Source organism: Hypomesus nipponensis, chromosome 17 (assembly GCF_054491055.1).
Source record: "Hypomesus nipponensis isolate SF chromosome 17, ASM5449105v1, whole genome shotgun sequence".
NCBI classification, from domain to species: Eukaryota; Metazoa; Chordata; class Actinopteri; order Osmeriformes; family Osmeridae; genus Hypomesus; species Hypomesus nipponensis.
In genome coordinates this window covers 20,256,120-20,270,610 of record NC_140377.1, presented here as the reverse complement: position 1 = coordinate 20,270,610, position 14,491 = coordinate 20,256,120, and the positions used below count along the sequence as shown (strand labels likewise).

Sequence of the window (14,491 nt, the reverse complement as noted above, 5' to 3'; positions counted from 1 at the left end):
GAGAGGTGGAGACTAAGCCGGGAATATACTGTCTGTGGAGAGACATTTTTAGAAACTAGCCCAGAGCAGGATGGATAAAAATAGTCTTCATCATTTCATCCACGGCTTTTGTTTTGGGGAAAAAGGATTCTTCCTGCCGTCTAAGAATCTTTGTAGTATATAGTCGGTGTCTGATTCTCTGCAAGCATGACTTTATGTCGTGTTTATTTATTCATGATTAAACTTGTTAGTGTGCACGTCACTTGCACAGACAGCCTGGTCTGATTTAACAATCAACTCTGTTCAACACAACAAGGACAGTTGTTACTAAGAAGGAGCCTGTCATGGCCTGTCATTTCCAGAGTCTCATATCAGGAACTAACGTAATGTGCTTTTTCCTAGAACTGTTGTGACACGCAAACACTGCTCAGCCACAGACAAATCCAAACGTGTGTGTGTGAGACAAATGTGTGTACTGGTGTGCAATATGTTGACATTTGATAAACACACAGAGGTTGTTGGGTCAGAGACAGAGGCAGTTTCAACATTGCCTCTGTAGACATTGAGCTGAACTGTCAGTTGATTAAAAACAATCAAGTCACAAGGTCTTGATTATCACAAAGTCTTACTTGTAATTCTTACTATTACAAAGAAAAACCTCCTTGGGAAGAAATATCATCAGCATCAATACAAAAGTTCAACTCTTGGAATCCACTCATGATTCTACAATTCCAGTGAATCATGACTCTCTGTGAATGGAATACAACTGGATGTTGTGTCTGGTAAGTACAATGGGATTGGGGAAGAGAGAAGGTTTTCCTAGAAACCAGGATGACTAGACGGCCCTTCCTTCTGGGAACGCGTCGGCCTTATCTGTTCCATTGGCCTGTTTTCCTGTTTAGGGGAGGGCAGAAGACAGAGGGTAGAGGGCAGGAGACAGAGGGTAGAGGGCAGGAGACAGAGGGTAGAGGGCAGAAGACAGAGGGTAGAGGGCAGAAGACAGAGGGTAGAGGGCAGAAGACAGAGGGTAGAGGGCAGGAGACAGAGGGTAGAGGGCAGGAGACAGAGGGTAGAGGGCAGGAGACAGAGGGTAGAGGGCAGGAGACAGAGGGTAGAGGGCAGGAGACAGAGGGTAGAGGGCAGGAGACAGAGGGTAGAGGGCAGGAGACAGAGGGTAGAGGGCAGAAGACAGAGGGTAGAGGGCAGGAGAAGGTGAGCATCTGTCTCTTTCTTCACTGCAGTTTTCTTTGCTCCCTTCCACCCTTCTCTTTCAGGAACCGGTTGTCTCCCGAAAAGGTTTGGTCTTCCTTGTCAATAATGTATGGTTTGGCATATGTTACCTCAGTGTTGACGTAGGGTAGCGTGGGCAGGTGCTCTCCCCGTGTGACTTGGATCGACTGTGGAGACCTACCTGAGACTGGGTGCTGTGTGTGGAGGTCTACACTCCCTTTTTCACCCGTTGATTTTCGCATGTTGACACACACACACACACAAATACACACAAACACACACACACACACACGCTCACACACAGATACACACAAACACAGATACACACACACACAAACACACACACACACACACACTTACACGCTCACACACAGATACACACAAACACTGATACACACACACACACACAAACACAGATACACACACACACACACACACGCACACACACACACACAGGCACACAGGCACACAGGCACACAGGCACATACCCACACACGCTCACACACACACACACACACACACACACACACACACACACACACACACACTTCCAGTCTGTATCCTCATCTCTTCTTTGTTTGCTCCAATGCAGCATGAGGCACACAGAGCTGAAGCATTGGCCATGAACTTAGAGCCCCCCCATCCCCATCCCCATCCCCATCCCCATCCCCCTCTTTCTCTCTCTCTCTCTCTCTCTCTCTCTCTCTCTCTCTCTCTCTCTCTCTCTCTCTCTCTCTGTACCCCAACTCCACCACACCCCCACCCCTTCCTCCTCCTAGTTACGTCGGCAAAGCGTTTCCATGGCAACTGTCGCACTGCCTGCCTAGCAACAGGCTTGATCCTACCCCTGAACGAGAAGGGGACAGAACAACGTGGAGTGGGGGGTTGCGGTTTAGGGGGGGGAGGGGGGGGGGGGAGGCGCAGGGTAATGCTGTAGTGGGTTCATTAAAAACACACTCCTTCTCGTCTGCTAACCACCCCACCCCCCACTTCCCAGACGTCTCCTCTCTGCAGGTACTCTGGGTCGGGTCGGACATCTGGATGAGGAGGGTATAGAGAGTCAATGGAAAATCTTTTATCATACAGAAGTACTGCCCCAGACACGCACATGCTACACACACACGCACACACACATGCACACACACACACACACACACACACACACACATACACACATGAATGGACAATCACAAAAACACCAAAGAGCGCATAGCCTCACATCCCTCACAATATGTTAAACGGTATTCAAACATGGTGGTGTGTTTTTCATTAAACCCTTTTCAAAAGCATATAGTAGGTGGATTGTGACCCAGATATTGGAATCATTTCTATGATCTGTAACAGCTTGTTATGAATAACAAAACAAAGGCACCGTATGCCACCAAGAAAATAGTGCTCTTTGCTGCCCCCTAGTGCATTTCAGGTTGTGTCTGTTTTCAAATCAAGCTGGATTGAGAAATCAAAACTGTTGGTCTGCGGGGTTGTACAGTCAGTACAGTAAACGAGTTACAATAAATCGGACAGGAAGTTAAGGCCTTAGATAAAGATGTCAAATTCTAGAATGATGATTCACAGATACAACAAAAAGGAAGTTGACATAATTGTTTTTGTGTGAAACAATGATAGTTATACCACCCGGGAAGTCCTCTTTCCTGGATGTAATTATACCTTCTCTTCAGCCTCGGCTTAGAATCATCCTTTGCAATGACTGAGTGATGATTCCTCCTTCAGGGCCTGCTTGCTCATGTCTGGAGATGTACACAGAAAGACATGACCTGCCAATAGTGGAATGTACATCTGCAGCTACACCCTAGACACAGGAACTATAGTGTGGACAAGTCAGGAGAGACTCTATGGTGAGATCTGGCCTGTCTGATAGCCACCTCCATGACAGTTTAGAGTCAGCTATGACACTTAAGTAAGGCTCAATGCCAATCAATAGGAAGGTCGAGCCTTAGATTAGACAAGAATGAGACGGAATGTGTCATTTGATATTTTGTCATTTTAGGTTGCCTTTAAACATCTGACTGGCTGACAGCTGATGGAAATTCGCCCTCTCTGTCTAACTCTGGCGCACTTACAGTTTTTGCTGTTGATCAGTGTGCATTGTCACTGAAATAAATGAGAAGAAAAAAAGAAAACAAAATGATCTTTCTGTAAATGGATCTGCCTGTTTGTGAGAATATGTGTCAGACTTGTTTAGTAACAGATTGTCTTGTTTTCCCTGTTCTGGCAACACTTTTTACATTTGTTATGCGTACTATATATTTAATTCCTTATGTTATGTTGTATTCTTTTTTGTCTTATCCAATTTATTTGGGCAATCAGAGTTTTGGTGTAAAGAGGATAAGACAAGGAAATTAGGCTGTTAAAGTATTTATTAATACGTAGAAAAATGTATATATATATATGTATATATATGTACAGGTAGACACAAAACAACAAAGGATTTCATCTACATGATACAGTGTACAGTACATGAAAGATAGATAGTAACAAACCTCTCTTTCTTAGGACAGGGGTGATCACAGGTACAATATGTACAGTATTTGGTGCACATGTCTGTTTTTGTTATCGTCTGATAAGATGCGTTTATCTCCTTTGCGGTCTGTCAAACCAGCCCAACAGAATAGCACATACGATCCTGCTAACACCAAACCATGACAGTTTTCACACCTCTGACAATGCCAGTTCCAGTTCAGTGTTTGTTTCTGCGTGTGCTTTGTGTGTGTGTGTGTGTCTGTATGCGTGTTAGTGAGAAAGAAAGGGTCAAATCTCACAGTGTATTGTGAAGATCCAGGTAACTGCTGGTGTTGCGAGTCACACACAGTAAGGTAACAGTGGGGTAACCTCAGTAGGAGATGAGTAAGCACTTAAGTCAACATACTGGCAATACTGAGGATCATGTAAACACCCACACAGCGCTAAAAAACAACACAGATAAGAAAAGCAAACTGAAGGAATTGAAACATTGGATGCACAATAGTTTCTTTTCTACCCCCCCCCCCTCCCCCCATTCCAGTTCTACAGAAGCACAGAGATGTTCACACCCCGCAATAAAAAACGTCCTCTGGACCAGTTAGTATCCACATTCCCTGGGTTTTGGAGCTCAGTTGATTTTGGCCAGCATCTGCTCTGAGAACAGCTTCTTGAGCTGGGACACCTCCTCGCTGAGGGAGCTGAGCTGGGATTTCAGCATGTGGTTCTCGGTGGGGTAGAGCGTCTCCACAGGGCCTTTTGTGGCCGCAGGGGTCTGGCTGTACTGGGGAGACTCCATCCTGCGTTGGTGTCCGTTCCTGCCCTCCTCCCCTGGCTGCTGCTGGGACCAATGGGCCGTCAGTCCGGAGCCCTCGGCTCTGGGCGCGTCTCGGTGGGCGTCGCGCCCGGGGACGGGCTGGATGGGGCTGCGCCTGCTGCCGTCCCCGACGCCCTCCCCGCCCTCGGCGCCGCCTGTCTTGAAGCGCAGCTTGTGGGGCAGGTTCTTCATCTCGCCAGAGTCCAGCCTCCCCACCGCGGCCCGGGAGAGCTCCCCGGGGAAGAGCCCAGAGGACTGGGGGGAGTGGTGGAGGTCGTAGGCCAGCTCCTCGGCGCCGCGCGGGGAGAGCTTCCCGTGGTCGCTCAGCCTGTCCTCGAAGAAGATGGGGCTGCCCACGCTGGAGCCCCCAGGGGTGGAGAAGCCGGAGTCCTCAGACATGTTGCCCCCGTCCCTGGAGGGCCGCCCACTGAAGTGCCCCCCCTGGGTTTTGGGATGGGTGACAGGGGGGCTGGCGAGCCCCGCCTCCGCCCTAGGGAGGTAGTATTGTGGGGCGAGGGGCTGGGGTGGGCAGGGGGTGGGGGGGGATGGGAGGGTGGGGACGGGGGCGTTGGAGGGGTCTTGGACCAGGCCGAAGCGGAACTTGAGGGCCAGGAGCTCGGCCCGCAGGCGAGCGTTCTCCTCCAGCAGCGCCAGCACCCGGTTCTCCAGCACCACGTCGTTGACGCGGCGTTTCTCCCGCGAGCGCTTGGCCGCCTCGTTGTTCTTCTTGCGCTTGTCCCAGTAGCCGTCGTCCTTCTTCTCGTGGGGGATGAACTCCCGCTTGCGCCGCAGGGCCCCGGCCGACGTCGGGCTCTCCTTGCGCTTGAGGCCCGAGGCGCGGCCCAGGATGGAGCGAGCCAGCATGCTGCTGGAGGTCAGGATGGAGACGGCCTCGTCCGTGAAGGACAGATCCCCGCCAGGAGAGCTGGTGTTGGGCTCCAGAGCCTGCAGCACCCCCATGCCTGGCTCCTTCCTCTCCTGAGAGTCCTCGTCAAACATCACAGCACTCATTCAGTCTGTCTGAGGCCTTGGGATTCTTCTGTGGTGGTGTATTGTGTTGTACGGAGAAACTGTGATTCTGCTGCAGCAGTGCCACCTAGCGGCCAAAAGAGTGAAGACAAATGGACAGTGAGGATTTAGTGGTTATGCAAGACCCATTACAACACAATGTTACGTAACCCCATTGCATTCTTTCCAGTAAAACTAGAGCTACACGTACAATAATCCATCTTGACTCATAAAGCAGCCAAGATTGAGCAATGGAGGCTTTTAAGTACCAAAACAGATGTTGGTATATTTTGCACAGAAGACCTGCTAATAATTTTGTATGAAATATGCATCAGGATCATAAATGCCTCTTTTTATTACAAAAGAACATTAAAATGGCATAGCCTAATTAACATATAAAAAGTAAGATTTTAAAATGCAAAATAAAATGTTACGTTCAAATTCTAAATCTATTACATTTAATGGTAAGCGCTTTCATTACGTGTTTGCAATTTTATTAAGAAACTAGCGTTATAATATTTATATAAAGAACCAAACGCTTTTCAAATCGTTTAGAATCTATTAATAGCCTCAAATGCTGCTTGGGGGGCGATGACCTACATACTGGACAGATAGGCGCTCTGCAATGACCCAATCCTATTCCTTGAAACATCTCGACTGTAACCAATAGGTTACCATCTCTTTCACCCCAGCCACAGACCTTACACTGTCAGTTAAGGCAGCCGGTCGATAAAGAACTTGATCTTTGAAGCAATTTTCAACGTTCAAAGACTTAACTTTGCATTAGTTAGCAATGCATAGCCTACTCTTGTCAGTTCAAGTGAAGTCAATAAAATGTAGTCATCCGTCTTAATGTGTCATTTCAATTTTTATTCTAATTAGCCGTATTACAAAGGGCACATTGCCATAATAATGCAGACAATTACCACTAAATACAATTGAATAGCATGTTTTATAATAAAAGGTCAAACTGTAAGCACTCACATACTCAAGTCAAAATTGCCTTGCTTTATTTCGGAGTTATCCCAGCTTTTATTTTGTTACCGTAGCCTACCGTAGCCCTAAGTTATCTAACTATACGAAGTCAAAACAGAACACAGGCTACATAGAAGTCTACTGTAAATTTACCTGAAACAGATCGCAAGTAGATAGTAGACGAAAACACAAGTTCTCCAACTTCAGAGACGTGTTTATTTTCTTCTTCGGATCCAATGACGGTCAAAGGGAGCGATGTCCACAGCACGTCCTTGCTTGTCAGTCGCTTGTTCTATGGGCTTGTTCTCAGCCGGTACACGGAGATCTGTTACTCAATATTACTAGACGTTCTGCCACCTTCCGTCTCGCCTCTGATCTACTTGGAATGCTGCAGCTCGTATTTGTTTCGTTGAGCGTGAAGTTCAGCCGAGGACGTGCCCTCTCCTCACTTTAACCACCGGGGCGGGCAGTACGCTCAGTAAGACCGCCTCTCTCCGTGCCAAAAAGCCCCCCCCCCCCCCCCCGCGAGGGAAGCTCCTATCGGCTTTTACAAAACGTTAGCTGCTGATGCATCACGCCCCTGACCTCTACCGCCTTTGGCTTTCTGCAGTGGTAATCTTTTCGTAACAATTAAGTAATGATGCGCGCGCTCTCTCTCTCTCTCTCTCTCTCTCTCTCTCTCTTTCTCTCTCTCTGTCTCTCTTTCTCTCTCTCTCTCTCTCTCTCTCTCTCTCTCTCTCTCTCTCTATCGCTCTCTCTCATCGTAATTCAAGAGGTTCAAAAACAGATTGCATAAACAGGCTTGGATTGGTCATGAAGGACTGGACACACACTTTACTTCTTGCAAGACATTTGTTGTTGTTGGCTACTTTAGAAAAGCACACAACATTTTGAAACAACAATTAGTAATGTGTCATGAGGACCAGTTGGTCAAGCCACAGGGTTATCTACTTGGGTCTTGAATGTCAATATTTGAACCCTGAAATAATGTCTTCAGTGAACCCTGCCTGGCTTGTAATTCATGATCCATCTCTCATTACACCTTCCAGTATGGTGCGTAAATCAAGTGTGACCCAGTTGAGATTGAGTAACATTCTCAGAAAAGCAGAACATACTGTTTGTTTACTGCTAGTTTCCCAGAACACAGATTGTAATTTCACTTAACCGCCCATGCAACACAGCAAGCCTAGACCACTTCTCTTTGTGTACTTCTGACCACTCACACTCAGAGTGGGTGATGGGAGCAGCATGGGTAATGTGTACATTCATTTAAACCGCTTCCGCTTACACTAAACCATCAAGGCTAGGCTAGGCTAGGCTAGGCTAGGCTAGGCCAGCCCAGCCCAGCCCAGCCCAGCCCAGCCCAGCCCAGCCCAGCCCAGCCCAGCCCAGCCCAGCCCAGCCCAGCCTAGCCTAGCCTAGCCTAGCCTAGGCCAGCCTAGGTCAGCCCAGCCCAGCCCAGCCTGGCCCAGCCCAGCCCAGCCCAGCCCAGCCTACCTCAGTAACCATTTAACAGTGGTTGGAGCACAGTAACTGAACTGCTTTTCTGATTGCCAAGCTCAAACATCTACCGTTGGACCAAGAAGCCATCTTTGTGGTTCGGGGGGGGGGGGGGGGGGGGGGGGGTTGACCCCTGACCTTTTGAAGGACGGTATCCTCAAACCACCGCTGATGTGTCTGACCTGTCTAACTGCCAGCCTAGCCTAGCCTAGCCTAGCCTAGCCTAGCCTAGCCTAGCCTAGCCTAGCCTAGCCTAGCCTAGCCTAGCCTAGCCTAGCCCAGCCTAGCCCAGCCTAGCCCAGCCTAGCCCAGCCTAGCCTAGCCTAGCCTGCCCTCTCCCCAGTCCTGAGCAACGACTCAAGTCAAGCCATGAAGCTAGTTCCACCATCTGTTGCTCTTTGTGTTGGATGCAGGCAGAAATGTAAACAAACAGATTGTCCCAGTGCATCCTTGTTCAACTTTTTGCCTCTTCCTCGCGGCTAGCCTCTCGCCATCCGCAACCGCCCGCCGTTGAGGGCTAATGAGGCAGCCGTTCAGGGTCACAGGAGCCCATCTGCTCCAGAGAACCAGAGCTGGACCGGTTCCAAGGGAACGACACGACCAGTAGCTTTGTTTCCAGAACTCAGTTGAAGGCACCTTAGTTCAATTATTCCACTTTCTGGCCTGTGGTCAACAAACATCTTACAATGGCCTCTGTTTCAGGAAGATCTAGCTTTGACTTTTGAGAAAGAGACTTAGATCCGTATCACTGGCAAACGCTCTTGCGCCGAGTTACGACCAAGGTCTGTTTGGAATGCTTGTAGTTGTACTGTACGAACCTGTCAATGCTGAAAGAAGTAAGATAAATGGCCTTGTGACATGGTTAATCTGTCTGCTGTGAGCTAATGAACATGGGTTGTACTTTCCATACCTTTTCTGGTAAGGCCCAGAAACATGCAGCAGGGGCCATATGTAGCATGGCCCCTCTGATTAGCATGATTACACCATGCAGGGCTACTGTACAGGGATTGATGAGGTCAGTGGCTTCTCTTTGTTTGCCTTGGATACCACAGGTCAGTGGTATCCAAACAGACTGGGCCTAGACGGGAGAGGGGGGCGAGTAGGGGGTAGCCACATTTTGCTGACCTAGCATAAACTGAGGGGAACTGACCAATGAGGGCCTGTGTTGAACCGTGCCTCACATGTAATTTACGTTGAAGCTACACCGTAGCGCATGCTGAAAACGTTGTACCTACTGGACATAGAGTACAAAGTGTTTGTAATACAGTATGTAGTTGTGGTGCTAGCACGCACGCACACACTCACCTACCGGCGCGCGCACGCACGCACACGCACAATCTCACACACACAAACAGACTGACTCTGACTTTGAGATGATTGATGAGAGATGAGTCGTTCCCTGAAGCAGATGTTGTTACTTAACAAGAACATGTCAGAGTTGTCTGGAGATAAAAGATAAAAAGAGAAGAGACGTGCAACCCTGGAATTTCATCCCGTTCTTCCAATCAAACAACGGGGAACAACGACAAAGACTCAACCATCCAGTGAACTGGAGTGAGTCAGACAATTAGGGATTCATGTCCCAAATCAATAGTTGAACCTAAAGTCACTGCAATGATGACATTTGTATTGAAAACTTGATAGAGGTAGTTTATTCCCAAACTCGGTTTATCAGACAAGCACTGCTTGTAAACATAGATTTGCACCAATGACTTTTGTGCTCTGCTGTAAACATACATCCGGCAAAGATACTAAATCTTACGATCTGCGGCCCCATGTCTTTTCTCTCCCAGTTGACTTTTGACATGTTTCCACCCACCAAACTGAAAAAAAACCTCTAATCAGTCACTTAATATCTGTTCATGAACATCTCTGACAAATGAAGCTTGACGCAAGTCAGTCCGGCAAGACCGAACTCTGCACGCTCTCGGGCCGCACGCCATCTTGCCTCAATACGCACTCCCCCCGCGACGCACGCTCCCTCCTTTCCCTCCGCCCCAGTGTCGGCCTGGCATCGGGGGTTTCAGGGTTCGATGAGCCGCTCGCTTCTGTCAGTTACCTCCCGCCGCCGTGCCTTTGAGTATGTCTCTCTCTCCCTGTTCAGTTTTGTCCGTGCTGCCAACCAGCCCCTCCACCTCCCCGTCGCCGCTCGGCGGATTCGTTCCTGCTTCCTCGTCTCGTCTGGGTCATCGACCGCCGCCGCCCGTGTCCGGACTCCGTGGGGGGGGTTACTCTTCGGCCGCAGGGCTGACGCCCGTTGACCATTGGGGTCGAAGCGCCAAACAGCTGTCGTGAAATCCATCGTCTTTTGTACGATAAACATCCCTTCACTCGTCCCAGGTCTCTCCTGATTGAAATTTGTTATGACAGCAGGGCGTGCTATTGAGGGCTTGCCTGCTCTTGGCCTTGTGAGTCGCATACTGTTGCATACCGGCGCAGTTACCCGGAATCCAGGGGACAGAAGTGGGGATATAAATACCCTGCCCTGCCCTGCCCTGCCCTGCCCTGCCCTGCCCTGCCCTGCCCTGCCCTGCCCTGCCCTGTCCTGTCCTGCCCTGTCCTGTCCTGTCCTGCCCTGTCCTGCCCTGCCCTGCCCTGCCCTGCCCTGCCCTGCCCTGCCCTGCCCTGCCCTGTCCTGTCCTGCCCTGTCCTGCCCTGCCTGTACTGGCTGCCAAGAGGGTGGTTCAGACGGACGCACACAGAGCTTGGGTCAGGCAGTCGGCTGGACAAAAACACCCGCCGAAAACGAGGAACGGAAGACGGCGGAGGGGACGGAAGACGGCGGAGGGGACGGGCGGGCAGGGGACCGGGGATGTGTGTGTGCGTTTGGCAGGGGGGAGGGTGGAGGGAGGCTCGGGGGTGGAGGGTGGGGAGGGGGGTGCTGGGGGGAGGGGCGGGGGGTGGATACAGGCCCAGGGTTGTTGTTGTTGTTGTTGTTGTTGTCAGGGTGTTATGTAAAAGGACTGGGGAAAGGCTGGATGCGGGCTGCGTGCTTCACATGCCGGCCTGCAGGGTCTGTCCGCTGTGGAGGGATCGGGTGGTGGTGGCCGATACACTCTCTGCCTCTGATGACACACCGCACAGCAGGAAGTAGGGAGGCCATGACATCATCTTGTGGTCCATCTATTGCGTCATCGCTGTCAAACTTCTCTTTTTCTCCTATGTCGCTGTCTTTCTCACACCTGTCTCATTCTTGCACAATCCATCTTTGTGCCATATTTTATATATTTATCTATCTATATATATATATATAAATGTGCCCAACCCCCCCCTATTTTTTTGTCTCTCTTTCCCACTCTCAATCAGTAGGTCTCTCTCATTCTCTTGCATCACCACATCAGTATGCTCTTGTTACCCAACTTGTGTTGTGTCATTATTTTAACAGACTTGGCACAGACAATCCATTGCACCACACGGACATGTCGCACCATTTCTCTTTTTACAGCAGATCAGTTCTTATCACTGTGCGTTCAGGAGTGGAACACATGCCATTCCACATCGGATGTTCACTATAAATAGTTCCAACCTTGGGTTAACCTGGGCTGAATTGTCAGCCCCACAACAGAGTTCGACTCAGCAGGGAGAGTGAGATCGGTTTCCCCAATCTGGAGATGAAGGAGGCCATGTCGGACCAACATCTAACCCTCATTCTGTGTCTTTCTCTCTCGTTATCCCTGTGCCAACACCCCTCTCTCTACATTTAGTCATTTAGCAAACGCTCTTATCCAGAGCAACTCACAGTAAGTACAGGTACATTCCCCCGAGGCAAGTAGGGTGAAGTGCCTTTCCCTAGGACACAACGTCATTTGGCATGGCTGGGAATCGAACCGGCAGCCTTCTGATTAAAAGCCTGATTCCCTAACCACTCAGCCATCTGACCTCCCCCCCCCCCCCCCCCTCTCTCTCTCTCTCTCTCTTTCTCTCTCTCTCCATGACTGTACCTGACATTTGACCCACTTCCACCTCCCACGCACAATTACCCCCCCCCCCCTCACACTGTACTACCCCTCTGCTGTGTGGTTGGGTAACAACCTGGAAGCATCGAGTCGTCGTTTCAACTCGGCCCTCTTATCCGAATGACCGAGAGTAAGTAAGTAAGTAAGTAAGACTTTATTTATATAGCACTTTTCATACAAGAATTGCAGCTCAAAGTGCTTTACCTAAAATCAACAAAAACAATAATAAAAGTGTTGATCTAACTAGCCGCACTCTATCTGCGGTCTCTCGAATCCGTCTGAGATCCGAGCTGCCACTGGCAGTTTCCAATAAGAAAGTGGCGGGTCCTCTCCCTCTACACGGACGACGGCAGTTCGGACCGCAGCTGCCGTTTGACGTAGGATGCAAAGTTCCGCTTCACTTCAGCCAAGCTCTGCTTTCATGTTGTCATGCGTCGCGCAGACGAACTGCAAATAGAAGAGTTCAATTAGAGTCTTAACTTGGACCATCACAGATCCACTGGGTTTTGCGTGCCGTGCAAGCTTGATCGTCAACGTTTTCAGCACTCACACACGCACACACACACACTCACACACACACTCACACACACGCACAGCAGCAGCAGCAGTGGCTGTAGTTGCCTCACAAGCATGGAGGACGCGCTGCCAAGAATAGCACAGTGACTCAGTGTGTGTAACTTGGGGGGGTCTGTTTTATAACACGATGTACTTACATAAATAGGCCCCCCCCCCCCGCCTCTACACAGTCGATCAATCCCACCTCCTCCCTCCCTCCCTCCTCCTCCTCTCTCCCTCCCTCTTCCTTGTTCCCCACGGCCAGGAAAGCACATCATGTCATGACACAAACACACACACACGCTGACTCACAATGGATTCCCAAGCAATCTCATGACTCAATCGAACAAGGTCCGACGGTGAACGTCCGACGTCTCTCTGCTCATCGGTTTGCCGCCGCAGCGCTCGCACGGGGAGTCGGCCCGCCAGCCAGTCAGAGCGCTGAGGCGGCGGTGGGGGCCCCAGCCTCCCAGACCTTCGTACCTCCTCCCTCCCGCTCACTCGGCTTCAGTCCCCGACGCTGCTATTCCTGGACGGCAACATACGTCACGCGGTTGCCGCGGCAACCGCTGCTGGCCGCTGGAAAGGGTGAAAGAAGGAGAGGGGGGAGGGGGGGGGGATCGTGAAATGATCGCAGAAACTGAACCCGGCAGCGGGTTTAAGAGTCAGGGTGAGGAGCCTTGATCTACTTTGATTCATGGTTGATTTCCTCTGACTTTGGTTTTTGGGTTTGGAGTGCTGCACGACATGATTGAGGTCAGACTGTGACTGGAGAGCAGCTTGGCGCCTACTACAGTAGGCAGACTTCTAGACTGACTCCGTCTACCTGACACTGGGGCTAGTTCCACTGTAGGCTCTGACACTGGTTTAATACACCCTCCCGTAGGAGAAACATACTGGATCACGCCGGCTTGGGACTTACAGTTATGTTTTTCTCGTGACATCCATGAACCTATATCGTTGGCCATTACAGGATAGCTTGACCTACTGTTTGCGGCGGCGTGATGGGGGTCAAATGCATAAGCGGTCATACAAACGGAGTGCTCTGGCGAGTCAACAACTAAGGGATTGCAGTGTGAGGGCCTTAACTGGGTGTCTGGGCTCGCTGACAGCAACAGCCCACTTCAACATGAATCTGTTTGACGTGGGTCTGTCTCGTACTAAACCGTCCCCACATGTGCCAGCACTGCGCGCCGAGACGACAGCATGGAATTAGCAAAACGCACAAACAAACAGATGATGGCCCGCAACAATAACATACAATAACATACGCGTATGCTCCGTATTTGCCGGAACATTTCAGTCTCTTTTGTGTGTGCGTGTCTACCGGAACACTTGCCTGGAACACTTTCCCCTTGGACGCAAACGCCCGGCTTTCCTCACAGAGGGGCTGTGAACCGTGTGCGCTGAGGACAGTGTGCCGCTGGAATGCGCCAGGTAAAAACGAGGCCGTCTATATCAGTCCCCTCCCTTCTGATGACGGAGGGGATTATGTAAGTGTGAAGCACAGGGTTACGTAACCTCAGTCATGCACAGGCGCTCCAATCCCCCCTCCCCTTCCCTCCCCTCCCATACGCGGAAAAACACACACTCCCCTCATCCCCACCCCAGTGGAATCTATTCAGCCATTCAGAGCAGACGCACACACAAACACAGGCACACCTTTCTAATCATATAATGATGTCAGTGCGTCTAGGCTTGGCCCATGCCCCCCCCCGCCCCCATCTCGCTCCACCCATTTGGTTATAACATAGAGCTGTTTGATGACACTTGGGGCCAGCGACACTGGTGTCTCATGTAAGTGTCTGAGCATTCGCAACACAAAGCATAGTATCTGCAGCTGCCGCGGAAACAAAAGGTGCTGAGTCATTCGCCGGTCACTTTGATCTGACTGGAACTCTGTTGAACAGCTCGTGAGCAGTTCCTGTGTACCCTTCCTGTTTGCCGTAGGGAACTCTTGCCGAATCCCCAATACTGTTGAGATATCCCGCCA

At 50.3% G+C, this 14,491-nt stretch overlaps 1 protein-coding gene and 1 long non-coding RNA gene across 2 annotated transcripts; both read right to left on the bottom strand.

The window, feature by feature from the left end:
• Nucleotides 1-3,569: 3,569 nt before the first annotated feature.
• nfil3-6 (nuclear factor, interleukin 3 regulated, member 6) lies at nt 3,570-6,864 on the bottom strand. Its single transcript, XM_084678567.1, has 2 exons — nt 6,641-6,864; nt 3,570-5,600 (listed from the first exon to the last, which is right to left on the bottom strand). The coding sequence occupies exon 2, from the start codon at nt 5,513-5,515 to the stop codon at nt 4,319-4,321; it is 1,197 nt and encodes a 398-aa protein (XP_084534693.1). The 5' UTR covers nt 5,516-5,600; nt 6,641-6,864; the 3' UTR covers nt 3,570-4,318.
• A 5,214-nt stretch (nt 6,865-12,078) lies between these two features.
• LOC146253949 (uncharacterized) lies at nt 12,079-13,922 on the bottom strand. The gene is made up of 3 exons (XR_014731865.1): nt 13,838-13,922; nt 12,811-13,077; nt 12,079-12,390 (listed from the first exon to the last, which is right to left on the bottom strand). It is a non-coding gene; the product is annotated as an uncharacterized LOC146253949 (long non-coding RNA).
• Between the last annotated feature and the right edge of the window lie 569 nt (nt 13,923-14,491).